The sequence below is a fragment of the Salminus brasiliensis genome, chromosome 1 (assembly GCF_030463535.1).
Source record: "Salminus brasiliensis chromosome 1, fSalBra1.hap2, whole genome shotgun sequence".
Taxonomy (NCBI): domain Eukaryota; kingdom Metazoa; phylum Chordata; class Actinopteri; order Characiformes; family Bryconidae; genus Salminus; species Salminus brasiliensis.
Genome location: NC_132878.1, coordinates 89,426,575 through 89,454,050, shown reverse-complemented (window position 1 = coordinate 89,454,050; position 27,476 = coordinate 89,426,575). Strand labels below are relative to the sequence as shown.

Below are 27,476 nucleotides of genomic sequence, written 5' to 3'. Positions count from 1 at the left end.
TGGAGTTTTTCAATCTTGCAGCAGTTTCTATGAAAGAATGCACTTGAAGTCAGAGCATGGATAGCTCTGTCTAGATAAAATTCAAGCCGTGCATCTACAAAGTGTGTATACAACGCACACAGTGCACACAGTTGTACTTAGCCAACCCCACAGTACAGTGTTAAATGTAAGTGTCATTACATAATGATTTTACTACCCAGGTATGCTGCGGTTGGTGGATTGCCTTGCCTTAAAGCAAATGAGGGGCCGGTGCCCAGGCCGAGATTTGATCAGCAAATATAGCGAGTGTTTATAGCCGTTAATTGTTTCTGGTTTAATACTGGAAGAGTGATCATTTGGCTCACGCTAAAGGTATTAAAGCTAGAATAAACAATTACAGACTCAAAGGGCAAACCTTCGCGTTCCCACAGGCAGTGGCACAGAGCTATGAATAAGGTGTTAGGACAACAAAGGCTAATTTCCTAAAATATTTCTTAAACCCTGTCATCTGGTTTTATAACTAAAGACATTTCTCTACATATAATCATAGCTGGAGCTTTCATTGTTAATTAGCTTTCATCGCCATCACCTGAAAGATGATGACACTGGGTTATTTTCTCCTCGTCTGTGTAGAATAGGATGGTGGAAGGAGGATGGTAACAGTATGGTTGAAGAACACTGTGGGTAGCATTGCACATACTGGACCACCTGCCGAACATCGTGCCATGTGTTTCATTTCTTGGAACTGTCGCAAAGGGCATGGGCCACTCACCCACACCAGTGATTTTATGAACAGGGCCCATATAATGGAAAAATGCAGAAACATTATTAAAGGTTAAAGGTTAAAGGTGCACGTTTTTGTACCAGATGAAGTGAATAATGCCAATTACCACAGCCTAAGCTGAAGGGGATATTGACAAATGTTCATAATATGAGATGGTTAACCTGTGTTGCCACATTCTGGTCTTGATTTTTTCACCTATTTTTATGCTTTTCTAAAATATTACTATTAATTGATGTGAATATATACATGCTATAGGTCATCAACTGGATGGTAGTTTATTATTGATGGCTCAGAAGCTACCTGTTGTTTCCTGCACATGGAATAAATTAAATAAACTGACTCTGAGTGCCAATTAAAAAAAGAGCATCCCACTGTCTGTTCACCTAGTTGATTTATTTGAATGATAAAGAGGGAAATTTACATGCGGCGTAATAAGCTAACGCACTAGCTCACTATCCGCATGCACTAATGACGCATGCTTGACATTTGCTTTTCATTTCGGTCAGTGTGCCTGAGTGCCTCTTTGGCACTTGATACACATTCAGCCTAGTAATTGAATTATTGTGACTGTCCCAGACGAGCACATTTTAAAATTCATTTAAAAGGCTTTTATCAATAGTTCTTATAATGAGGTCTTTAATCTTTAAAATGATAACTAATAGGTTACAGTGACCCAAGAAATGCCTTTTTTCTGGACTTGATCTTAACTTTAAGCAGCCAGTGAAGATATTATATTCGGCCCATTATATTCTGATTATGTTGATCTGTTGTATCTGTGGTATAGCCGATTTACCTAGCCTGTAATTCTGATGCAATCGGGATTAGGTTGAGAAATGGCTGTGGTATTCCTCCAAGTTTTAAACAAACCATTACATAATCCCTGTCTTTTTGAGCTTCCTCTTTTCAGTAGTCATCTCTTCGCAGTAGTACAACTGAACAATCCATATCTGGTCTTTTTTCTTTTCAATATTGTTTGGTCACATGGTCACATCTGTGTGTCAGTTCTGGATGAGTAATGTGACTCACTGCCATATGGCTTTAACTAACCCACAAAACCATTTCAGGACATTCCAGCATATTGTCATTAACCAGTGTTAACTTGCGCATGCATAGCGTTGCTTAGCTCTTTTAACTGATTCAGTTTTCAGTTGAGTCATCTGGAACTGTGCATTTTACCACATTCAGAAGTAACTGTGCATCGTAAATTGTAATGTGCCGAAGACCTGAGAACCATTTGCTGGGTCAGTAAGTAAGTACTTAATACCCCTGAACTGTAAAAAAAAACATTAAAAAGCGTATTACACACTATACTCCCCCTCAACCCCCCCGTGTTAAAACTTAAGTTCCAAGACTGGAAGGCTTCTAACAATGGTGCGCTGAGCTCATGCTGGGATTCGAATTTCCCCTCACACTTAATGAGCAGCAGTTAGACAGTAGGGCCACTCTAAAGCTGTGATCACACAATTACACAATATTTAATCAGCTGCAGCTCATTTACTGACGTGTTTGAGGCTCAACTCAATATGAATTGTTGACCAAACTGAGGTGCAGAAGTAAGAAATGTGAGTTATGAGAACTGTTGACTAAACTAAGCTGAATTCACTCAAAAACGCTCTGTGGTCAGTTCACTAAGCATTTTAAATGGACCTAATGGATTTGTTCAAACCCCACAAAGGTCTCCCTAATTTAACCTAATATATCACTGGTTACCAAACCAGACTTTGTGTTAGAATTACTGTTAATGCTGGGCTTTGTCCAGGAACAGTTTGGAACCAGTTTACATTAAACTTCATAAACCTGCTACGTATTATATTATTTATTATTTGATATGTATTTATTCTCATATCAAGTGTTCTGTGGGCAAAATAAACACGTACTATCCACAGTTAAATTGCTTTTTAAGGATAACGTCCTCAGGTGCATACAAGGTTGACCAGGTCCCCCGAAGTGATGGAAGGTATATTGCAATGTTTTGACTCCCTGAGGAACCTTTGAGTGTACTGTGTATATAACCTTCATCTAATGTAAAGGTCATATCCCACAGCATTTCTTAGAAACATACAGTCTGACCAAGAAGCATTTCTGTTGTTTTTAGGAGTGTAATTTGATTAGTGGTAGGGACTTCATCTACACTGTAGTTAATGAAGCATGCCCTGTGGCAGGAGGACATATTGGCTCCATATGCAGGAGTGATGAGCACGGTATTTGTCAGATTGGCACGGCTGCAGTGTCAGTTACCTCGAAGCAAAAAAGCTTGTCGCTTTACACTGAAAACAGCTCAGCCTGTCAAAACATCTCCGCCCTCCTCACCAGTTGAACTTGTTTTGGAGCTCCGAGCAGACTGACATTTGGCGAAGGCTTCACAATATAGCACAGCTATAGTGCCGTGTAGTCGACCCAAAAATAGGATGTTGTGGCAGCAAAATACTGCATAGTAGATGAAAAAAAAAGAAATAGTAGAGTGCCACCAAAGCATCTAATGAGGGCGTTTTGTGGCTCGGAAATGAATAAGAAAAGCATTTCTTTGTTGCACAACTTTACAATAAATGCTGTGCAGTATACAATTCCTTAATCGATATTAAAGTACTGATATTACAGGTGTGGAATTTGCAAATGAGCTTTTAAGCAATCGCTGATGATTTATTGTGTGCTCTGAGCATCCAGACCAATCACAGATGTTCATAATAGGAATAAACAACAGTGATAAATGCAGGCCAGTCTCTCACCACATTAGGGATTCAACAGGCTGCTGATGCTGTGGTTGTATTTGATACGTCATACATTTACATTTACATTTATGGCATTTAGCAGACGCTCTTATCCAGAGCGACATACAAGGTTATTCATATTACAGAGGTGGGCCAATGTAGTGTTAGGAGTCTGGCCCAAGGACTCTTATTGATGTAGAGCATCATAGTCACCCAGACCGGGAATCAAACCCTGGTCTCCCACATGGTGTTGTAACTCAGTGTCAGGTAGTGGTGTTATCTATTGCACCACACCAACCACTACATACTCATTTTGACCAGTCCTGCAAGGTTGTGAGTGACACACTGAGCCATGAGAGTCTCTGCTGGTGGTTGTTGTTGTGTTAATGGGGGTGCTGGAGCCGCAACAGTTAATCGACATTATCCATAACATCACTAATAGCAAAGGTTAGCAACAAATTGCTTTATTGATTAGTTGGCTTGATTATATTTGCACATCCCATTTCCATCACATGACTGAAAGAGGGGAAGTACAGACAGCAGAGACGACAATGTTCTGCGTGACCTAACAAGTACTAATTTTGCAAATGCTTCATGTTAGCATCATGAACAAAAGGTTTCCTTTATGAGCATCTAAAGAAACATCAGGAGACATGAGGAAACCTTTGCACAGTGAGGATCTGCTGAAACCACGGTCACGCTGTAGTAAAAAGTTAAAAAACAGTCTATTCAGCTCTGTTTCTGTTAGGAAAATACAGTTAACACATCTGTTTGTCTGCATACTCTCTTAGCCTCCCTTCACCTTGTTATTCAATACTCAGGACCCATAGGACTGACCACCACAGAGCAGGTAGTATTTGGGTGATGGGTCATTCTCAGAAATTCAGTGACACTGACTGACATGGTGGTGGTGTGTTAGTAGTGTGTGTTGCGCTGTTGTGTACGAGTGGATCAGACACAGCAGTGCTGCTGGAGTGTTTAAACACCTCAGTGTCACTGCTGGACCGAGAATAGCCCACCAACCAGAAACATCCAGCCAACAGCAGCGTCCTGTGGGCAGCAGCATCCTGTGACCACTGATGAAGGACTAGAAGATGACCAACACAAACTGTTGGTAGGCAACAGATGCTCTTCTCTTGGAAAAAAAATGTTTAAGTGAGAGTGTTTTATGCCACAGGACAAGAAACCTTCACTCTTAAATTTGAAATATTTAGTTAGACTAATTTTAATGCCCTTCACTTCCCAGTTAATCTTTTAATCAAAATAATAATAGCCCAAAAAATTGATTCTAGAAATAGTCGTTACTTCCAGCCAGTGCATAAATTCTGTGTACAGTTTTATTGGTAAGACGGCAGACGCAGTTATCTATAAAATGTTAGGTTTGGGCTATGATTATCTGATTTGGCTTCAATTAAGAATACATTATCTAGGTTCATTTTTATTTTTTTAGATTATCACAATATTTAATGCAGAGTAAAATAATTTCCTACAATATCATAGGTAGTGGCGCAACAGATAACACCACTACCTGCCACGGAGCTACCACACCATGTGGGAGACTGGGATTCGATTCCTGGTCTGGGTGACTATGCTGTGCTACACCAATAAGAGTCCTTGGGCAAGACTCCTAACATTACATTGTCCCACCTCTGTAATACGAGTAACCTTGTAAATCGCTCTGGATAAGGGTGTCAGCTAAATGCCATAAATGTAAATGTAAATATAATACAATCAGATTGTAATATGTCCATCTAATGGTTGCAGACAAAGGTTCAAAAGCCATCGTGGGGTCATAGAACTCCCTAGCAAACACATGGCACTGCATGCTACAGTTCTGCAGTCTAGTCCAGCAGTCATTAACAGTATTAGTAAGTGAACGCACTATTTCTTCCAGTTCCGCAATTCTCATGACAAGAGCTTTCAGCTCACCAGTAACAGAGATAGATCTAATCAGTAGCTGTGGATAAAAGGATAGAGAGCTCTCTCTCAAATCAGATCTTCATCCTTTAACACTTTCAACCCCAAAGGCCTGTATGTGTTCAAATCCTTGGATTTAAAACAGCATAACTTACATTTTGGATTTAGAGAAGTTATCCATAGCATTTTTTTGAATAATTAGTAATTATTTCAGCCTAATCAACTTTTTAAAACATAATTCATTGGAGACTATTAAAAATAAATGTTTGCATTTAGTCTTCTTTCAGTACAGTCCTGTTTCACAGTGATATCAGTGTAGCATTGCTTTTTACTTTTCCTCCAGACGAGTGCCTTCAAAGCAGCCTCTTTGTGTAAAGGTCATTATTGTGTAATAGGCTTGGCATTCTCAAATCAATAAGCATTAGAGGCCTTAGCTCTCCCTCTCTTTCTGTAATGAAGTCTGTTGTTGAGGGGCTGTTGCATAGGCACAAACTGTCTTAGTGAAATATGCTAAGATCAGCTCTTTTCTCCTTTCATCTTATACTTTCATGTAATATATATATATATATATATATATAGAGAGAGAGAGAGAGAGAGACTTAATTTAAGTTTCGTGGTATTAGCAAGTATAAGGCAAAATGCATATGCCTTGTAATTTCCAGTAATACAGACCTTTTTATTTTATTATTATACGAGTCCTCTGCAGCTTTACCAATATCAAATAATGAATAGAAAGCAGCAGAAAATCAGAAGCTTTATATACAGACGATTCTGAAATCAGAAAGCACTACAATTGCATGCCGTAGTTTGGGCCCCCCGGTCAAAATAATGGTTACAGTGAATTGTTATGTAAGAAATTAAATTAAATGATCTCCAAAAGCCATAAAGTTCAAGAAGAAACATTCTTTTCGACATTTTAATACAGCAAGATAAGTGAGTAAAATGTGTTGTTTAATATTAGAGTGGAAAAAAGACAAAGGACTACCATGCACAGGTTTGAGTACCCTAAGAGATCTGAGCTCTTATATATATTTTTTTCAAGGTTACAGACCTTAATTAGCTTGTATCGTTTGGCTTCGCCCATTCCGCACCAAAGGTTTTCATAGGAACATTTAAACAAGCCGGTCCGTGGATAGACCTCAAAAGAGCAGTGCAGCAAGACGGCCTAAGGATCTCACAGAACTAGAAGACTTTTGCATAAAATAAGACAGAATTTCCCCAAACAAGAGTTGCTAGATGATACAGTATGTTATTCATCAAGTAATAACTAATGGTGCACCAAACATGATTTTGTAGAATTGTTTATTGTTTTTAAACATTATTGTCTTTAACATAAAGTTTATTCTAATGTTATATTATGTATTATTATATTGTATTATTATGATTCATATGATTCAGTCATTGTATATTAAGTAAGAAACAAGTTCAGTTTAGCATTTGCATGGTCCATTGTAGATGATTTGCTTATCTTCGCATTAACTTCCGTTCAAGTAAGTCTTCACTCAAGTAAGTCTACACTTTTAGGACTTACAACTGACAAAAATGGCAAGTGATACTTTTGAATAGTGGTGTTTTTTAATAGAAGAAATGGGCTCTGAGTGGATCAGCAGAGTAAGACACTGACACTATGCCCCAGGCCATGTTGCTTTGCCATCAGCAGCCAGTGTCTGAGAGAGCACAGTTGGCCATGCTTTCTCTGGGTGGGTAGATGGGTAGATGCTCTGAGCTTTTTGGCTGCCTAGTGATGCTGCATCGGCAGCAGTTCGAGAAGAGGTGGTGGCTGATTTTACATGTATCAGAGATGGCAATGCACCCTCCCAGTGTCGGGAGCATTGCAAGTGATGGGGGGGTGGTCCTAATGAGTGGATGGGTTAACATCCTTAACACCCCAAGGCTTATTACAGACTAAGGCATGCTACTCAGTAACTACAAGTACTTCTGGTGGGGCTACTACTCGGTAATAGGAGCATGTAATAAAATTTGTATCCATCTTTTAAGGGGTTACAAAAATTGGTTAAAAAATATAAATAATGGAGGAAATAGCCTGTTAATGCCAGTTCATTGTGCATTAGAATTAGCACTTTGTTCCTAGCAGCGTTCACGTTGGTCAGCACACATGCTGGGAAATGATGGATCGGTAAAAGGACAGGGAGAGAGATTTGTAATTATAGGGAAACAAACAGCAGGAGACAAACAGCAGGCTAGGCTCTGTTTATCATGAGGAGGAGAACAGATAAATGAAGGGGGGGTGGGGTTCACACCTTGCGCATGTGTGTGTGCAGTGTCTGTGTTTTGCTCAGCACGTGAACTGTGAGTGACTGGCATGTGGCCCATGGCCTGTCTGGCAGTTAGGGGCTGAGGAGGGGATGCTGACACTCCTAATGGCCACACACACGCACACACACTTACTCTGGTGCTGTATCTCTGGGTAGAGCTCATGCGCCCGAAGGACCATTCGAGGTGCTCGTCCGCAGCGCATCATCTGATTGGCTGAGGGAGGAGGAGCCAGGGAGGCGGGGGTGTGCTTTGCTCCCATCCCCCTGCTATGTGTATGCGAGTACAAGTGTATGCGCACTGTAGAAAGGAAGGGAAAGGAGCCGAGGCAAACGCAGAGCTCAGAGCAGTGTGTCGATTAAGCTTTAGTGCTGCATACTCAAGGGAGCTCACACACACACACACACACTCACACAAACACAGCAATCCACACACTGCAGTCGCACTAGGGCAGGCTACTAGAAGAAGCAAGCACCGACCACAGACGCATCCTCAGATCCTTCCTCACCGAGCTCCATTCAACCCTTGTTGTCTATGGGCTTCAGTGCTGGTGATAAGCAGTTAATTGACCACAGGCCGTTTTCGCTCAGCTTAAAGATCCGGGGTTTGGTTAACACTTGAGCTTCTTCGGAGTAGTCAGAGAGTAGTAACCATGGGCAGACAGAGCCACGACGGGAGCACGGGATCGGCCAGCGGAGGAGGAGGTGGAGGCAGCGGCCGCATGCAGAGATCTCAAAGCCGCATGAGCCTGTCGGCCTCGTTCGAAGCGCTGGCCGTCTACTTCCCCTGCATGAACTCCTTCGACGAGGAGGATGGAGGTAAGGACAGGAGGCGAGGGCTGAAACGGGATGAGATGAGATGTCAGTGAGATGTCAAGGAGGTCTCCAATTATGTCTTTAGTAGAGATTGAGTTTGAGTTTATTAGCCAAGCCAAAGTGCCGCACCAGCATGTGGTTGGTTTGATGTTGTGTTTGAGTAGATTGACGTTACGATGTTGAAATGACTGTTAGTGGCTTTGGAGAACATTTGTGCAGTATAAGATCTAAAGATATGCCTCGAATTAAGATCTATTGAGGAAAACTGATTGTCATTGAGATTACAAGCGTTACCTTGATATAATATATGATTGGGAAGATATAGTTGCCTAATAGAAATGTTTTGATTTCAGCTTAAGAACATTTTGGCAGGATAATGTGAGGATATATCTGGGCTGGAGCTCCGTTGATCAATGAGGTTATCTTCATATTATGAAGAATGGAGACTGTCACCTCAGATTTGTGTACTTGGTTGTATAGATCTTTATCTATGGTGATTCTGGTTCCAGTTTGGAGAAATATTAAGTTTTGTAGGATAACAATATCAACCTATCAGCACTATGGCACAAAAACCTTCAATCTCCAATTTGACAGGTTTTTACATTTTGACATTATGTGAATCCGTCAGCTGTTCTTTATGTTGTCTCCAAATTTCATGATGAATGAACCAGTAGAAAAATTCCAAAATTACTTGAAATCTATTTTTCCATTGACTTTAATTGAAAGTTAAGGTTTTCCCCTTCTCCTATAAAGTGTCCCAGAAGGTTATTGTGTGACAGCACCGATAAGATGCATAGAAAAGCCATAATGTTGTTAATTGAAACAAATGTAGAATTTTATAGATTCATAAACACATTCTTGTCATTGCTCATCAGCTGCAGCAGAGCTTCCAAGGTAGTTGGAACAGAATCCTGGGGCAGACCTGAATTTTCTATCTCTAGTCCTTGCATTTTGAATGGTTGGACCTTTGTGAGGACGCCCAAATATAAAAGTCCCTGTATTTGCATGCAGTGCTCTTTCCAGTAGTAGTTATGAATATGCAAATGAATGAAAACTAATTGCTGTGATGGCAGAGTTTGAGCCAAGGTTGCTATCATGAAGAGAGAGCACATGAGGCCAAGCTCCCATCCATTCTGACCTTGAAGCTTCTAGCTCACTCCTTCTTTCCCTGACAGCCTCATGTAATTGGCATTAGAAACGTACCAGAGGCCTAAAAATCTTCTGCGGAACTGATATAGGTAATCTCGTTGAAATGAGAATGCGGGCTTTGTTGGTGGAAGAATGCTAATTGAGTCCGAAATTCAAGGCTTCAGCAGCCAAGCTCCCGTCTGTCTCTAATCTTGTTTAATATGATCAGTAACAACAATAACAGTGGCTCCAGCTGTAATACGGCCAGCTGATATAGATGGCCTTCATTCCACTCAGATTCAATGAAGGATAGAAGCATAATTAGGAAGCAGCAGTCAGTGGGCTCTTCCTTCTGTTGATCTCATTTGGACACAAGTTTATCTTTCGGAGGTAATTATGACCCTATTAACGAGGGCATTAGCGCTAACAGCTCCTGATTTCAGCTCTGTGTGTGTGTGTGTGGTCAGTGTGTTTCTCCAGCGTTTTTTCAGAATCGTTCGGTTGTGCCTGTCCAGAATCAGCGAGGGATAAAGGAGCATGATGCTGAATCACAATGTGTTTGTGTGTGTGCGTGTGTGTGTGTGTGAGTGTAATATCATCTCCACTTCCTGGCGTCTGCCTGTGTGTCTACTTTGCTCTCCGCTCCAGAGACACACACAGAAAGCTCTTGTTTATGATACGAGGCTGATCCTTGGTCAATGCTATCATTGTAATACAAGACACGTTATAAACATCAGACGGCTGAATTTCAGGTGTTTTTGCAGTTATTTAATAGTAGGAATACATACAATCATGTATTTATATTATGTCAGGAAAAATACTGATACTCATTTCTGTGTTAGTCTGTATTACTACATATTTTACATATTTTGCCTCGTATCCCCAAAATGCATACAGCAGGCGAAAACCCCTCTTTTTAACTTTTAATGGAAGTCAATGTAAAACTATTTAATCCCAAGTCCTTCTGAAGCCAAATCTTCAATGTGAAGAAGAACAGTATTCAGATTCAGCACTCACTGTGTGTCCAAATGTTTGTAGACGTGCCTGCTAATGAAGGCATTCAGCTTCTATATATATAGCTTCTATCTTCTGACATAGATGTACAAATGCACACACACACAGCTTGTCTAGTCCCTGTAGATGTACTGAGAAATGTACTGCCAAAAAATAGGACTCTGTGGAGCAGATAAACATGAACTTATTGGCATCATGCCTAATTCCAGATGTGGGCTAGAGGGGTGTGGACTGTGTTCTATGGAATGATGGTGCGCCATTCAACCCCATTTTTGGGATGTGTTGGGGAGTTGGGAATGAGGTGGGGTGGTGATCATCCTGTCTGGGCATTAGAGATAGTTATCAACACAGATAATATCAACAAAAGCAGGATAAACTCATTTTAATACCATTGATTTCAGAAGAAACAGTGAATGAGCAAGTGTCCCAATATTTGGCCATATAGTATATATCAAAAAGTTATTTTAGTCAAAAGGTTAGTTTTGCTGACTTGCGATTAAATAATTGTATTACTTTTTTTACTTGTTTTTACTTTTTTGTCAATAATAACATTAAGAAATCATCAGTAATTGGAGTGTCTTGAATTTAGTTGCTCAAACGCAAAGGTTCTTCTGTACTGGTCGTTCTCTAGAGTTTTAGTCTCATTGTGTTGTAAGTTCAGTAGAATTAGTGTGATTGAGCTATGATAGTTGTGGCAAATAAGAGGTAATGCATCACTGTGAAAATCACTTTAGCAGAATATTGGTCAGTTTCTGTTCGGTCCCTAAAGTGATTTCATTCACAGACTGGTATGTTGGAAATGAGATATGAACGGCAGAAAACGTCAGCAGTGTCATTACACGTGCAGTTGGCCCTTTTATTAAACATTCAGCTTAGTCCCGCATTAAAGATTAAACCCCATGGTGTACTAAACTGCAACACCAGAGGGGTTTCACCATTAGTATGTCATTTTGTCTAAGCTTTGGCTTAATCTTGGTCTAGGAATAATACATATAACACATAAAAAACAGTCTTAACCCCTTAACACTTTTCAGGTTTAGGGAAACACAGAAAACAAAGGTAAAACCATTCCTGCCACTGAATCTGCTGTTCTCTATTAATAATGCGATTTCTCAATGTTGATTTAATAATTACAAAAATAATTTAAAATATAAAGATCATGATCTAATCCAGAGATTTGGGCATTTTTACTACCCACTCTACATTTAGTTTATAATAAAACTTAATAGGGATAAGCTAATAATACAGTACCTACTGACTACAGTGACTTTTTATCATTACACTGATTAATTAATCAGTAATTAACACTTACTCTGAACTGTTCTCAATTCTCAACGTGCACAGTCACTCAGGAACACAACACAGACACAATTTACACAATTTTAATTTTAGAATTGTGTACTTTCATGGTCATTATACTCATACAGTACCAAGAAACCCCCTGAAGCAGAGAGTGTTAATGGGCCAACAGTGGCAGTTTAGCAGACCTGGATATCAAACCCACTACCCTGTGATCAGTAACCCAGTGATCTTACCACTGAGCCACCACTGTCATTGTTTTACTGTCCATATTGTGGGTTGGCAGAACTTAAACAAGTTACATGGGATCAAGACAAGCTCCCTGAATGTGTTGTCGGCAGGCGTTCAGATTGATTGGCTAGAATTGAGTTTTATGACTTGAAGCCTTTTCTGTTCTTGTGAGTGTTCCTCAATATTTTCATCCAAGTTCAGATTATAAATATATATAAATATATAGGTGCTGTCAGGCAATGTCTTCAAGTCAAGTCAAGTCAAGAGGCTTTTATTTTCAAGTACAAGTACACAGTGGAGCGAAATTGCGTCCCTCCAGGACAACGGTGCAACATGGGACAGAAAAGGGGCAGTACAGATACATAAAGTGCAAGCGTGAATGTACAAACAGAATCAGAACCATACGATAAATACAGCAGACGGTAGACACAGTAACAGACGCAGACAGTCAGCTATGTCTTATAATGTAAACACAGCAGTTACTGAGGTAAGCTTTCATTAAAAGTCAATGCAAAAAGATGTTATCCATTTAAGTCCTTTTGGAGCATTCTTATTGGTCCATTCATCATGAGATTTGGACACAGTCTAAATAACAACAGCCAGATTCACATTATGTCAAAAAGAAATTAAGATTTTTGCAACTGTGTGTTTCGTTGAGCATTTGATTGACCAAAGAGGAATTACTGCTGTCCACTAGAACTGTTTTAGTAAGAGAAAAGTAGACAAAGTCTTGCAGACAGTTTAATGAAGATGAATAAAAACGGTGGGGAAAGATTAACACTGGCAGTGCTATAATAGTCTATAATATAGTCTATAATAAATAATAGCTTTAATAACTAAATAACCAGCCCAGGGTTCAAAGGGTTAGAAAGGTCTCCAAAGGTGCTTCACCCTGTTGCTTTGGCTTGATTTTTTCTAAAGACTGTTGTCTGGTGCCAGTGACCCTGTTGAGGTAGGGCCAAATGCCAGGTGTGTAGGCCAGGCATGAGTGGGCAGCACAGGGTGGGTCAGAGCAGCAGCAGAGTCACGTGTGGGTGCACAGTGCCTGTCCTTTCCCCAGTCCAAGATGAGCAGCCGGTCTGATACAGCAAGTCAGCTGTCACCTTGAATCAGCTGACGAAGCCCTGAAAAACTGAGTGTGTGTGTGCCTCTGTGTGTGTGTGTGTGTGTGTGTGTGCGTGATGGAGAGGAGTGTGTTGCAGTCTGTGTCGGACTAAAGAGCAGTGGTAACACAAGCACCCAAGCACCACAAGTAGCTTCAACTGTACAGTACTCTGCAGTATCACTGTCATACACTTTATACTGAGTGGCCAGTTTATTAGAAACACTTAAATTATATGTGCACCTTTATAAATTATCAATCAATTATATAGCTATTTTATCAGTAACCCAAACTATATACGCTTTATGTCCAAATGTTTGTGGACACCCCTTCTAATGAGTGCATTCAGCTACTTTAAGTTGCACCCATTGCTGACACAGATGTGCAATTGCACGCGCACACAGCTTGCGGCTTGTCCAGTCTCTGTAGAGAAGTACTGCCAATAGAATAGGACTCTTTGGAGAAGATAAACATGAACCTGTTGGCACCATACCTAATGCCAGGCATGGGATATAAAGGGATATAAGGGATATAAAGCCCTCCAGCATTGAACTGTGGAGCACTGGAAAACTGTGGTCTCTGGAATGATGGTTGGTGCTCCCTCCAATACTTTTGGGATGAATTGGGGAGTTAGACAGCCTTGTTTTTGGACAGAACAATTAATGAGCAGGTGTCCCAATACTTTTGTCAATTTAGCGTAAGTGCGCATTGTTGGTTTACAATTACCGTGACTGGGTTATTAGTTGTTATTACCAGTTCGTCACCACTGGCCTCATTCTCAGGTACTGACGTGTTGCATGGATGGCGCACTACTAGCAGTAGAATGCACTGCAAAGGTTTTGCGTTTCATTTTTTCATATGTTTTACTAGTCCTGAGTCAATTCCAAGGATTCAGGTCTTTGGTAAGAAGATAATGGCCCTTTGCTTGGACTTCAGTGCCTCTTTCTACATCCAGTCTGAAACCATGACTGATAATCTCATTTTCTCCCCTTTTGTCTCGCTGCAGAAGCCGGAGGGAAGAAGTTGCGCAGCACGATCCAGAGGAGCACAGAAACGGGCCTGGCTGTGGAGATGAGGAACAGAATGACCCGGCAGGCCAGTCGCGAGTCCACCGATGGAAGCATGAATAGCTTTAGCTCAGAGGGAAAGTTAGTATCATATTCACACTCAGAAGACACACAGATGCTGTCGTTTAAAGGATTTTCAACAAACAGTCTGGCAGTATTACTTGCAGAGTGAATGGCCTACTGCAATTGGCTGAATTCAGAACTCTTGTAATAGTACTGGTTCTGATGGACCACCGGCCCTGCACATTTTAGGTTAGGTTTCCCACTCTAACGCCATCTTTAACTCAGGAAGGGCTTGCTGATTAGCTGGATCAGATGTTTTGGGAGCAGGGTAAACACCAAAATGTGCAGGGCATGGGTCCTCCAGACCCTCTAGAGGTCCTCTAGTACAGGACCTCCACTGCTAATTCTGCTAAAATCGTGCTGGACTATAATATACTAGAATGTTTGGATCTGCTGTTAGAAACCAGAATTGTCTCCCACAGCCTCATCTTCCCTGGAGTGAGACTGTCCTCAGACAGCCAGTTCAGCGACTTCCTAGATGGACTAGGCCCCGCCCAGCTGGTGGGACGACAGACTTTAGCCACACCTCCTATGGGTAAGAGCCTTGGTTCTTCCAGGACTCGAAGTCTGCATTGGTGGAACTAATTACACGTCTGATTTACTCCTCACTGTTTCTTTCATTGCGCGTTCAGGCGACATTCAGATCGGAATGGTGGAGAAGAAAGGAGCTCTGGAGGTGGAGGTCATTCGGGCCAGAGGCCTCGTGGGGAAACCAGGATCCAAGGCACTGCCAGGTAGGAGTCCAGTTGGGTCATTGAACTGTACCTGTGATTTCATAATAGCCCCCTGAGCTTCTAATCTAAACTCAGTCAACTCCTGCTTTCCTCTAGCCCCTTACGTGAAGGTCTACCTTCTGGAGAATGGAGCCTGCATAGCCAAAAAGAAAACAAAAGTAGCACGCAAAACCTTGGACCCTCTTTACCAGCAGCAACTGTCATTCGAGGAGAGTCCAGGAGGAAAAGTCTTACAGGTGAGTTGGCTAGTACAGCCAAATACCCATGATTCTGCTGAAGTAACACAGCATCCAAGTTAGTAGAATCACTGGCCTGTCGCATGGTTTGGTCACTAAAGATATCCAATGGCTGTTCTCTTTTCTCCATCAGATCATCGTGTGGGGAGACTACGGGCGAATGGACCATAAATCTTTTATGGGAGCCGTTCAGATACTTTTAGACGAGCTGGACTTGTCCAACATGGTGATTGGCTGGTTCAAGCTCTTTCCTCCTTCCTCGTTGGTGGACCCGACGTTGGCCCCCTTGACTAGAAGAGCTTCCCAGTCGTCTCTGGACAGCGGGTCTGGACCGTTCGGTCGCTCGTAGCGGCGTGCTGATTGGTAGCGTTGTTGTAGCAGCCAATGGGCGGGAGATTTTCCCATTTGCGACGGGTCGCGCCCCTCCCCCCGGTAAACACACTGCATGCTTGGTGTTGTGTCTTCTGAGCCTGTTTCTTAGGGGTGAAAATAAAAAGCGGTCCTGTGTTTGCTCGCCGAAAAAAAGAGAATACTACTAATAAATAAAACCTGAAACCTCGCACACGTCGTGCATGAAGAGCGCCCCCTGCAGACTTGGGAACAGGCAGACGAAGGAAGCTGGGAACTGACTCCTGTTTTGTCCTATTTGAAGCCATTGGGTATGGGTTTGAACTAGGAACCAGTCACTGAGTTCTACAGAAGCCCTGCTTTTTTTGAAACACAACGAGGAAAAAAAAAAACAAGTTTGTTCAAACCGTTACGTTTTCCTTTTCTTCCATTTATTTTTTTGTTGATTGTTTGTTTTAATGTCGATGTATTTGTAAATGATAAATGAGCTAACAGTGTTTCTTATCAGAGCCTGGGTCACGCCATGCCAACAGATCCAGAGGTACACACTGAAAGTTTGCATTACGGAGACTGCGCAGAGTACAAGCCCTAATCAGTGGCCACAACCTTAAATCACCTGCACAGATATGCACACATTCTTTAGCTGATCATGAGACTGTTTGTAGATTTTTAAAAATGCAATACAGAGAAGGCTTATCAGCATCTGTAGAGCGAAGGTCCGATGTTTTATTTTCCGATGCTTTTTTTTAGTTCGTTTTTTCTTGGAACGGACTGAATGGTTTCACTGTTTAAGAAATGTAATGGGGACTTTTTTTGTTTGTTTGTTTATTTATTTATTTATTTTATTTTTGCATGGACAGACGTTTAGCTGAACATAAATAAATGATTATTTTCTTGAGATTGCAACTTGCAAAAAAGAAAATTGAGGAAAAAAAAATAAATGAAAACAGATCAGCCATTTTCAACAATTTCTATTATTTTTAAAGAAAAAATTTCACTAGTGCATGGTTTTCATGGAGAGTGAATGCAATGGCGTGATTCTAAAAAAAAAAAGAAAATAGAAAAAACCCTGTTTTATTATCCTAAAGGCCATACTGTGGCCTGTACTGTATTTTTACGGACATACCGATAAATTAAGGAACTTAAAAAAAAATATTAAAAGACTTCCAAGTTTATTTACAGAAAAAAATTAAAAAATGTGACAATGAGGTGAAGAAAAAAGATCAAAGTTAATATTTATTTCATTAAGAAGGCAGCAAGCCTTACAAAGATAATGTGCAAATTGTACGCATAAAAAAAAAAAAAAGATTTTCTCTCCCTCGTCCCAGGGTAACTGTCGTACGTTTCATTTCTGCTGTCGTCCAGATTTCCCCCTCCCTCCGATATTGTTCTGATGTTTCCGCAGGGCTGTGGAGTTCGTACAGTCTTGTGTGTTATGTTAGTTTGTACCTCATTTGGGTTTGATTGATTTAACAAGCATGTTGAAAAGGGTTTTTCTGCAACATGGCTTGGGCACACCGTGCAGTCACACAGCATGATGTTTTGATAAAGATGATATTTGGAAGATTAAAAAAAATAGAAGAAGATTTTTTGCAGTTTCTTGTACAGTGCATGTCAACTGTCTTACTTTTCGTCCCTTAGCCCTAATCTGATCGTACGAAGATTTGGCCGGTCTGTAGCGGACCTCCGCGGTACAATTCTTTTGATGAAACATTCCACCCAATGACGTCATACCTTGTTGACAGTTCTTTAAACTGATCTTTAAAAAAAATAGTGATAAAGAAAATTTTGTATCCTGATGGAACCAGTTCAGAGGAATTTCTATTTCCCTCCCCTGCCCAGTATTCTGGACGAAAATTGGATTCGCAAGAGGTTTCCTGCATCTCACAGGCAGTTGCAGTATTGTCCAGTGCAGTTTTACAAAAAATCACACTGTCTGCTGGAACTGATGAGCTGGGTTGCATGACTTGGAAATTTGCCACACACTATGAGTTTGTAGATTTTAGTTTTTCTTGCTTAGTTTTGAAGAAAGTAAAGTTCATTTAATATATTTTTGTTAGTTTATTTACAAGCCAAGACCAATTAATTTTTTATTTTCTATTTTTAGTAATTATCAAAACTTCTCGTATCTGGGAAGTAGATGACTCTTCTAGATAAAATGTCTGAATGGAGCTATACAGAGACATTATTCCTCTTCCATGTAAATTGAATTATATTTTGGTGTTTATTCAATATCTTTTTTTCTGTAACAAGCGATATATATATATATATATATATATATATATATATATATATATATATATATATATAGATATATATATATAGATAGATAGATAGTTTCCCTCTGATTTCAATTGTACATATTAGGTGTCAGAAGTCATGGGATTTGGATAAAAGAAAAAATAATAATCACACATCTATAGATAGGATCTCGCGGAATTGGGATAATGTCTCCTTTGATGACAGAGACATGTTATATACCCTTTTGAATGCCTTCTCTTTTTTTTCTGGTGCAATGTGTTCATGCCAAGGCTATGTCTTGGTCGAGTATGGTTGAGTACAGAGATTTATGTAAGTTATTTTTCAAATTAAACAATAAAAAATGGATACTACACTGAACTTGAGTGTTGGAGTACTCACCACTACTCACCCACCTCAGAACATGAGAACAACACCCTGATGACACGTGGTGGCAGGCTTGAACGACATATCAGTAGGCTGACCGTATGTAGGACCCTCCAATACACTGGCAGTCTAAACGAATTGCTTAGATGTACAATCACTGGCCAGCCATAACATTACAAACACTTGTCTAATATTGATTAGGTCCCCCTCTTGCCACCAAAACAGCTCTGACCCATTGAGGCCAATGAAGGTGTTAGCAGCAGACATTTTAAATCCTGTAGGTTGTGAGGTGAGGCCTCCATAGACCACATCAGTGAGTCTCTTGGGTGCCCATGACCCTGTCACCGGTTTACCAGTTGCCTTTTCTTGGTCCACTTGGGCCTTTTTTCAAGGCCAGAGAAGGAGCTACAACGTACATACAGACATTCTTATTTGTCAGGATTTTTTAGATACATTTTTCAGCAATCATTACAAATAAACAGAGCAGTTATTTTGGGCTTCCAGTGAAGTAATCTGACATTATTACACTGTAAATAAAAAAAAAAATAATTTAATATAATAAATGAATGGCTCTGTGGTACATTCTGAATGACGAGGACTCTCAAAATCAAAAGCCAAGACATGTCTGCCTCCTAGGTTTTGCACTGGTGCTACGAGCCTAATGAAGGCTAATGCATGCCAAAATGATCACACACCTAACTCAAACTGTGTTAAGTTGTTGAGGAATCTCAAATTCACTTCCTTATGCAGTTTTTAAACTGTATGCTGGTCTAAATTTACCATTTGATTAAGAAACGACAAAATTCACTTTTGACTACCTAATCCCTGAACACATAAACCAAAACCTAATCCTGACTCTCATCCTGACCCTAATCCTAACCTCAACCCAAAACCTAGTCCTAATCTTAACCTCAACCCAAAACCTAGTCCTAATCTTAACCTCAACCCAAAATCTAATCCTAACCCTTATCTTGACCCTAGTCCTAACCTTAACCTCAACCTGAAACCTAATCCTATTCCTCCTCCTGGCCCCCAGGTCTATAGCAGCTGGTTGAGGAAGTTGATGATCTGTATTAGAGCAGTTAGATGATCAGTGATTTCTCAGGTGATCCTCTACAGATCTGAACTCAGAGTCTCCTAATAAAGCGAAGATCAGCTGAATTCAGTAGGATGAATCCATTGCTAATCTAGTGAATGTTTAGATGAGAGGATGATGAGATGCTACTGAGAGTCTGACAAGTGTTTATTTCATCTAAAAAAGAACCACTCCAAATAAAGTGTCACCCCTTCTACTAGCCAAACGTTTGTAGCTGGGAAGACAGATTTCGGCAAATGCCTTCAAGATCAGTGAAGTACCTCTATTCTATTCTGGAGTTTATATATCTTGAGTGTTATGCAGACGGTTAGAAGTGAAGAAGGCCGAACTGAAAAAAGGAAGTGGAAAGATTCAGCCTGCCCCTGATGAGAGTCGTGTTTTTTATTTGTTCAGAAGAACTCGGTGGTTGTGGTTCCAGCTTGTGAGATGTCTCATGGAAGGTGTGAGCAAGCACTATGGTTTTGACTAAATAAAAACCCAAATAAAGAAAGAGGAAATCGGGCACTTCTCTGAATCCTTTTAAGAGACGACTCGCAAGAATGTCAGCACTTCTTCTCTGCTGGTGACTTCTGGAGGTAGGAAAAAACTTCATACACCTTGTAAAATAAAATACCCTGAAGAGAATACTGCACATATTTACCATAGTAAACAGCTCTGTGCAGTTCAGCGTTTTGCTGTTGCTCTGTGCAATAGAAACAGCTGACGCAGTTTAGAGAACCAGACAGTCTGGAATGTACTTGATTCGAACAGCAGGTTGACAAAGCGAATACACTGTCTGGACAGAAGTTTTGGGACACCTGCTCATTCATTGTTTCTTCTGAAATCAAGGATATAGGATATTAAAAATATCTTATCCTGCTTTTGTTGGAGTAACTGTCTCTTCTGTTCAGGGAAGATAGACTTTCTACTAGATTTCTACTAGATTTTCTAGCATTGCTGTCAGAATTTCATTGCATTCCGTGACTAGAGCATTAGTGAGGTCGGGATGTTGGATGATCACCACCCCACCTTATCAGCAACTTATCCCAAAAGTCCCAATGCTGGGTGGCTTCATACCCCTCTAACCCAGACCTGGCAGGAGGCTTTGTGCAAATAGGTTAATGTTTATCTGCTCCATAGAGTCCTATTCTATTGGCACTACAGCTGATAAGATAGTAGACTTAATTTCCATTAACAACACAGGGGCTTCCAAGAGTGTGATATCCTTGGAGGGGTAATGCATGGCAAGTCCCTGAGAAACCAATTATTAATTTTCCAAAAAAAAGAGGACACCGGGACACACAAGTGACAGTCGTTGTTAGGATGTTGTGGCCAGGGGGCTTCAAGTTGGCCTAAGCTGACAGACCATTGTAAGAACATTGTGTGTGTGTGTGTATGAAGGTGGGAAGGAGTTAAAATCATGCAGATATTTTAATTAATATTAATACAATGTAATAAGCCTTAATAGTCTTTATGGCCAAATCATCTCCTGTTATTTTAGATTTTGTGTCGTACAAATAAAATCAACAAAATTCACCACTTTTTACACCACATTCCTTTTTTTCATGTCTATCCCAATCAGCCACAGCATTAGAAGCACTTGCCTAATATTGAGTAGGTCCACACCACAAAAGATCTGACCATTCAAGGCATGAACTCCACAAGACCTCTGAAGGCATCCTGGAGTATCTGGCACCAAGACATTCATAGCAGTTCCTTTAAATCCTGTAAGTTGTGAGCTGGGACCTCCATGGATCACATCAGTAAGCCTTAGGTGTTCATGACCCTGTCTGTGGTTCATTGGTTGTCCTTTCTTGGACCACTTTTGGTAGGGACTGACCATTGCATACCAGACCCAAAAGTCCCACAAGACCTGATCTGATGTCCTGATCCAGTTTTCTAGCCATCAAAGTTGGTTCAGATTCTTATGCTTGCCCATGTTTTCATGTCAGCTGTCAGTGGTATTAATGTTATGGCTGATTAGTGTAGATCTCCATACAAATGCAGCAGATTTAACAAACAGGCGTCACCAAATTGTGCAATTGTCATCGTTTCTGGGTATGCAAAGACTATCAATAGGCCTAAATAAAAGTCTGTCTTTTCTTTTGAAAGTGTTATTGAGTAAAATCTATTAAATAATAAATCTACCAATAATAAAAATAATAATATTGAGGTACACTAACAAAGTACAGTTCCACCACTGCCAAAGAGGAGGACATCAACTGAATTCAGAGGGAAGTAAATACACTATCAGTTGCAGGTGTGTTTTTACATCCCAGATAGAACACAGCTAGAACCTCCAACTAACCACAAGCTATGTTCACTGTCTGGTGCATCTGAAAAAGTCACGATTCACAGCAGAACATTTTCTACCTGCTTTTAGATTATAAAGCCAACAATGGTGATTGATCCAGGTAAGATGAAGGCAACCCTGAGGAAGACTTCATTCAGGATTTGCAGCATTTACACCACAAAGAGAAAAACAAGCAGCATGGAGAAGCTTCTTCTGGTCATCTCCTGCCTCATCACCAGTCTTATTCTGGCTGTACTTCTCTTTCTTGCCTTACTCTTCCCCTTCAAATGTGGCATCGAGGTGTCCATGGCCACCACGGGTGTCTTTTGGCTCTGCATCACCATAGCTATGTGCTTCTCTCAGAGAATTCGCTGTTTCGGGACACTCTTTCTAATGTCCATCGGTTTGAAGCAGGGCAAGAACCTGCTAATCATGGCCGGCACAACAGTAGTGATCTTTCTGAACATTCAGAACATCCTGAAGAACCTCAGAGGACTTGCTAAGAGCCTGCTCTGCACTGTGGAGGCAAAAGTAGTGGCCATCAATCTACCACCCTTCAGCAATTACATCCGAATGCTCAATTGGGTGGCTGGACAACTTAAAAAAGGGCTACCAAGCACTTTGATAGGGAATTATTTTATAAACTTCACAATTAGTCCGACCGTGCACTCACAGAACTTCACCGAGAAAATGGCAGAAGCTGAAAGAGCTCTGAATGAGACTGCAGAGAGCGTGCTGGCTGTGATTGACACGGTGTCCTCAGCAGGAAAGACAGTGTCTCCAGTCTTAGGGGTTGTGCTGTTGCTCATCCTCACAGCCCTCTACCTAAAAAGGTTTCGCTCCGACCCAGAGCACGACAACATCTTTATAACCAGGAGCTTCATAAAGTATGATGAGAGGCAGCGTCTGCAGGGCAAGCCCTCGGCCTTCCCCCTCAGCAAGAAGGAGTCGAAACGCTACATCATGGTTCCGTCTGCCAGCTTTACCAAAAAGGAGGCCAAAGCTATGCTCAAGTTCAGCATCCCCATCGTAACTCACAGCCTGGCCTGGGTCATCTTCGTTGGAGTGGATGCCCTGTTGTACTGGATCATCGTCACTCTGAGGAGGCGACTAGAGGAGCTCAAGCCGCTTCATGTGCCTGTGGTGCTGGAGAAGAAGGTAAAATACAGATCATGACATTGCTCTTCAGTTTGAAGCAAAGCTATTAATTACTTTGCATTTCTTTGAAGCAAATACTCTGTTAGTTTTCTTATCTATGGTCTGCAAACACAAAGTTTACCACATCTGGTCAGGACAAGGGCCTTGTCCACACATATCAGCATATTTTTTTAAAATGGAGATTGCATGAGCAGGCTAGCCCTGTTTAAGGTACATCAAAACTACAAAGAATGACGAAAACACAGAGGTTTAATTGCAAATGACGCACTACTCCCTATGTAGTATACTAAACATTTACATTTACGGCACTTAGCTGACGCTCTTATCCAGAGCGACTTACAAGGTTACTCGTATTACAGAGGTGGGTCAGTGTAGTGTTAGGAGTCTTGCCCAAGGACTCTTATTGGTGTAGCGCAGCACAGTCACCCAGACTGGGAATCGAACCCCAGTCTCCCAAATGGTGTTGTAGCTCAGTGGCAGGTAGTGGTGTTATCTGTTGCGCCACACCAATCACCAAACTATAAGTCAAACAAAACTATAAGTCATGAAATGATGGACTCTAAATCTAAACACAGCCTTATACAGGGTGGGCCATTTATATGGATACACCTAAATAAAATGGGAATGGTTGGTGATATTAACTTCCTGTTTGTGGCACATTAGTATATGGGAGGGGGAAAACTTTTCAAGATGGGTGGTGACCATGGCGGCCGTTTTGAAGTCGGCCATTTTGGATCCAACTTTAGTTTTTTCAATGGGATGAGGGTCATGTGACACATCAAACTTATTGAGAATTATTATTGAGCATTTCTTCTGCGGTGTTGCTATCAGTGTGTGAAGAGTGGGAGAAGAGGGTTGCATTGACAGTCTAACACAATGGGCAGCACTTTTAACACATTTTATAAGTGGTCAGAAACTTGTAAATGACTCATGAAAGAATAAAGTTACGTTAAAACCAAGCACACCATTGTTTTTCTTGTGAAATTTTCAATAAGTTTGATGTGTCACATGACCCTCTTCCCATTGAAAAAACAAAAGTTGGATCCAAAATGGCTGACTTCAAAATGCCCGCCATGGTCACCACCCATCTTGAAAAGTTTTCCCCCTCCCATATACTAATGTGCCACAAACAGGAAGTTAATATCACCATCCATTTCCATTTTATTTAGGTGTATCCATATAAATGGCCCACCCTGTATATTTGTAAAAGAGCAGTATTTACATTTATATTGGACATTTATGACTATATAGAGAGTAAGGAGTATGTTTAGTTTTACCCATCCACACAACCACACTGTAAACTGTTTTTTAAAACATTGATTAACCATGCAAACATTTTTAACTAAAAACATCATTCATAGTATTATTCATAGTAACCTATTTATAAAAACATTAATATACACTTACGTGTGATCAAAATTTACATTTGATGAAACCATAATATTATTATCTTTGAAGTGTTTTAAGTAAGTACATACATTTGCTAGTATAATTACAAAACACTTCCAGTTCACAAATCTCAGTATGTTTTTAATATCATGAAGTGCATGTTTTCACTAGGGGCTAGAACATATGGCTTGAAGGTTTTATAATATAAATGACTGGAGAATTTGAGAAAGCTCATTGCTGGTTTATCTGAAAACATCATCCATAATCTCAAAGCAGTTAAACTGTGGTAGTAATAACTAGACTCTGGCTTCCACTTTACTTGGAAAACCTCCTCCACAGATGTTAAAATTATGAACAACCCACCTGTTAAAACGAAATGCCTCTACAGTGGCCTCTGCAAATGAAGTGTTACCAGACTGTTTACAGTCCTGTAGGCCAAATCTGACTCACCCGGTTTGATTGTTGTGAAAAATGTACCATGTTGGAAATGATTATAAAAAGTACAGGATTTATGTAATTTAGTAAGAAAATGATTAAGGCCTTTAATAACATACATGACTAATCTAACTAAAATGTGTTAATCTTGGAAGTTTGGAACTCATTTGTCTGTAATTGCTTATTCTCCCTCCTTGTCTTCTTTCCTGGGACAGAATAAAGCTTTTTTTGCAGGTGTTGCTGTCAAAGAAGACCAAAAGGAGTGTAACTTCTCCTATGACGTGCCCATTTTTGAGAACAAGTGCCTGCCGGAACCAGAACTGTGGCTCTACGAATCTCTGATACCCCTGTCTGTCATTTTTGGGTTGCTGGTACTTCTGGTTCTGGTGTCTTCAAAGATGGACCAGCTGAGGCTTCTGGTGTCAGAGCAGTTCTTCTCAGATCATGCAGAGGAGAGGATTGCTGTGCTTCATGAAAGGATCCTGAGCAGGAGATCCAAGAAAAAGGTCCAGACTGCGGAAGTAATGCTGAAGTCTTTTGCCACACAGGTTGGTTTTCTCTGCTTTTGAGAGCAGCTGAGGGCAGCTATGAGTGATCTGTCTCTGAGTATACACTTCAGTATGTGCTAAATAACATCATAAACAGCATAGCAAATGTAAAGACAGTGTTCAGATTTTTACATTGATCAGCCATAACATTAATACCACCGACAGGTAAAGTGAAAACACTGACTATCTTCATCTACAGTGGCTTCGTCTGTCAAGGGTTGGATATATTAGGCAGGAAGTGAGCAGTCAGTTCTTGAAGGTGATGTATAGAGAGTTTTAGAGAGAACACAATTGGCCTTGCTCTCTCAGGGGTGGGTCGATGGCACTTCCTCCCCAAAATAGTGTGATGTTGGTCAGCACAGGCAGCTGTTGTATCGGAGCTGGGGAGCCACGCTATCCTCTGAGTGTGCGGACTGCCTAGCCATGCTGCATCAGCGGCAGCTTGAAAAGAGGAGATGGCTGGCTTAACATGTTCCAGAGGAGACGTGGTAGTCATTACCCTCCTAGTATTGGGGGAATTGCTAGTGATAGGGGGAGTTCGTATGAACTGGGTTTGGGTAATTGGCCTTCTAGATTGGGTAGAAAAATGGGGCAAAATTAGAGATAAATGATTTTAAAAAAACCCTGTACTCATGACCCCTAAGACTGTCAAAGATAACGTCTGTATCTTGTGAAGGCCCAACTGTGAAAAAGTCCATTTGCTAATGTTGTTGTGATAATAAAAAACCCAAAACAGTCCAGTCCATCAAGTTGTGAGAAGAAGACATTTTCACCATTTTAACAATTTTTGCTTTCTTTTTTTTTTAGCTCCGGTTTTGGTGTCCCATTCTCTTCCGCCGTGAACAAAACAACCCTGAGAACAATACATGAGGTTTGTTTAACGTTCTGTCTAAGTTTAGGTTCAGGATTTGCTCATAAGCTACAAAATGTTTCATTAAGGTCTGTTTTACCTTTGCCTACACAACAATCAGCCATAACATTAAAACCACTGAACGGTATAGAATAGTGAATGACATGGGTCATCTTGTTACTACACATTGGGCAGCAAGTGAACAGTCAGTTTGTGGAAGCAGGAAAATGGGTAGGATTAGATGTCTAGACGACTGGCTCAGAACATCTCCAAAACATCAGGCAGATCTTGTGGGATTTTTGCACAAAAAAAAATTGATCCATTAAAAGGACCCACTTCACAACTCACAGGACTTACAGGATCTGCTGCAGATGCCACAGGATGCCTTCAGAGGTCTTGTGGAGTCCATGCCTTGACAAGTCAGAGCTGTTTTGACTGCATTAGGGGGACCTACATAATATCTGATCAGCTGATCTGTGTATTTTGGATGTAAAGCATCACAGTTACGTTTGAATATGCATTTGCCAGATGCTGTAGCTACTGGACACTGAGAGTCAAAAACAGCCAGAATCAGACATCTTATATCACTGATAAACACCTAAAGAGGTACTATGTAGAGCCTCTTCTGGACTTCATGACTTCCTCACACCACTTGCTTTCGTAATGTTTTTCTAAACTGGTCTAAATGAACCTCCTCCCACATAAATGTCAATGCTGTCCACTGACCTAGAGTGGCTGGATTTTTCTTTTCCACACATTTCCCAACACAGTCCAGTCCCGTAACTCTCAAAAGGGGTTAAATCTGGTCATTATGTCACCTGGACTTCCTCACTCCTCACCCACTCCAACACTTAACAGGATCTGTATTCTTCTGCATTGTGATCTTTAAGACATTTTTGTTGTGGTTCTTCACCAAAAAGGAACAGACAGATCATTCAAACACATCCAAAACTGCTGCTAAACATCAGTGTGTGAACGTTTCCTTTTTTCCTTTTTCATATTTTATATTGTTCCAGTGTTTATATTATTACATTTTTCTAAATGTTTCACCTATACTGGATAGGAGTGCATGCTCTGTACTGATGTACTAGACTGTATAACTGCATTTAGAGAAGTTACAGCACTATTTTAAATGACAAGTTTAATATATCACATCACTGTTCTATCACTGTGCTGATATGTAAATAGCAATGTGTAAATCATGAATCTGTCCATGGCTTATGGTGTGTATATATAGTAAATATAGTGTTTTATAAGTATAGTATTTTACTTTTAATTTTTATATTTTTTATGTGTTAACTGTGAGGAAAGTTTTTTCTGTCACCTTTATACCTGCGTTCATGTGACTTGTCAATAAACCAAAATAAATTTGATTTAATATGCTTCTTGGTCAATAAAAGAAAA

At 40.5% G+C, this 27,476-nt stretch overlaps 2 protein-coding genes across 35 annotated transcripts in view; both read left to right on the top strand.

Moving 5' to 3' along the window:
* rims2a (regulating synaptic membrane exocytosis 2a) overlaps positions 1-18,297 on the top strand; it is a 268,366-nt gene extending 250,069 nt beyond the window's left edge. For 33 of the 34 annotated variants that reach the window (XM_072692323.1, XM_072692313.1, XM_072692325.1 and 30 more), the window contains 5 exons: positions 14,258-14,399; positions 14,804-14,916; positions 15,014-15,115; positions 15,212-15,351; positions 15,485-18,297. In XM_072692323.1, the coding sequence (XP_072548424.1) occupies positions 14,258-14,399; positions 14,804-14,916; positions 15,014-15,115; positions 15,212-15,351; positions 15,485-15,700 (713 nt within the window). In that variant the 3' untranslated portion in view covers positions 15,701-18,297. Of the gene's footprint in view, positions 1-7,962; positions 8,481-14,257; positions 14,400-14,803; positions 14,917-15,013; positions 15,116-15,211; positions 15,352-15,484 lie in introns of those variants that run through there. The other variant, XM_072692321.1, reaches the window with a different exon arrangement.
* Positions 18,298-19,938: 1,641 nt separating this feature from the next.
* LOC140537026 (dendritic cell-specific transmembrane protein) lies at positions 19,939-27,398 on the top strand. Its single transcript, XM_072659176.1, has 5 exons — positions 19,939-19,995; positions 21,783-22,850; positions 24,890-25,222; positions 26,030-26,093; positions 26,423-27,398. The coding sequence occupies exons 2-4, from the start codon at positions 21,798-21,800 to the stop codon at positions 26,090-26,092; spliced, it is 1,449 nt and encodes a 482-aa protein (XP_072515277.1). The 5' UTR covers positions 19,939-19,995; positions 21,783-21,797; the 3' UTR covers position 26,093; positions 26,423-27,398.
* The last annotated feature ends 78 nt before the right edge of the window (positions 27,399-27,476 follow it).

Excerpts from the sequence above, each read along its gene's own strand:
- LOC140537026 (XM_072659176.1), top strand. The coding sequence starts at position 21,798 with ATGGTGATTGATCCAGGTAAGATGAAGGCAACCCTGAGGAAGACTTCA. Across the intron at positions 22,851-24,889 it reads CTGTGGTGCTGGAGAAGAAG|AATAAAGCTTTTTTTGCAGG; the intron begins GTAAAATACAGA and ends TTCCTGGGACAG. Across the intron at positions 25,223-26,029 it reads TGAAGTCTTTTGCCACACAG|CTCCGGTTTTGGTGTCCCAT; the intron begins GTTGGTTTTCTC and ends TTTTTTTTTTAG.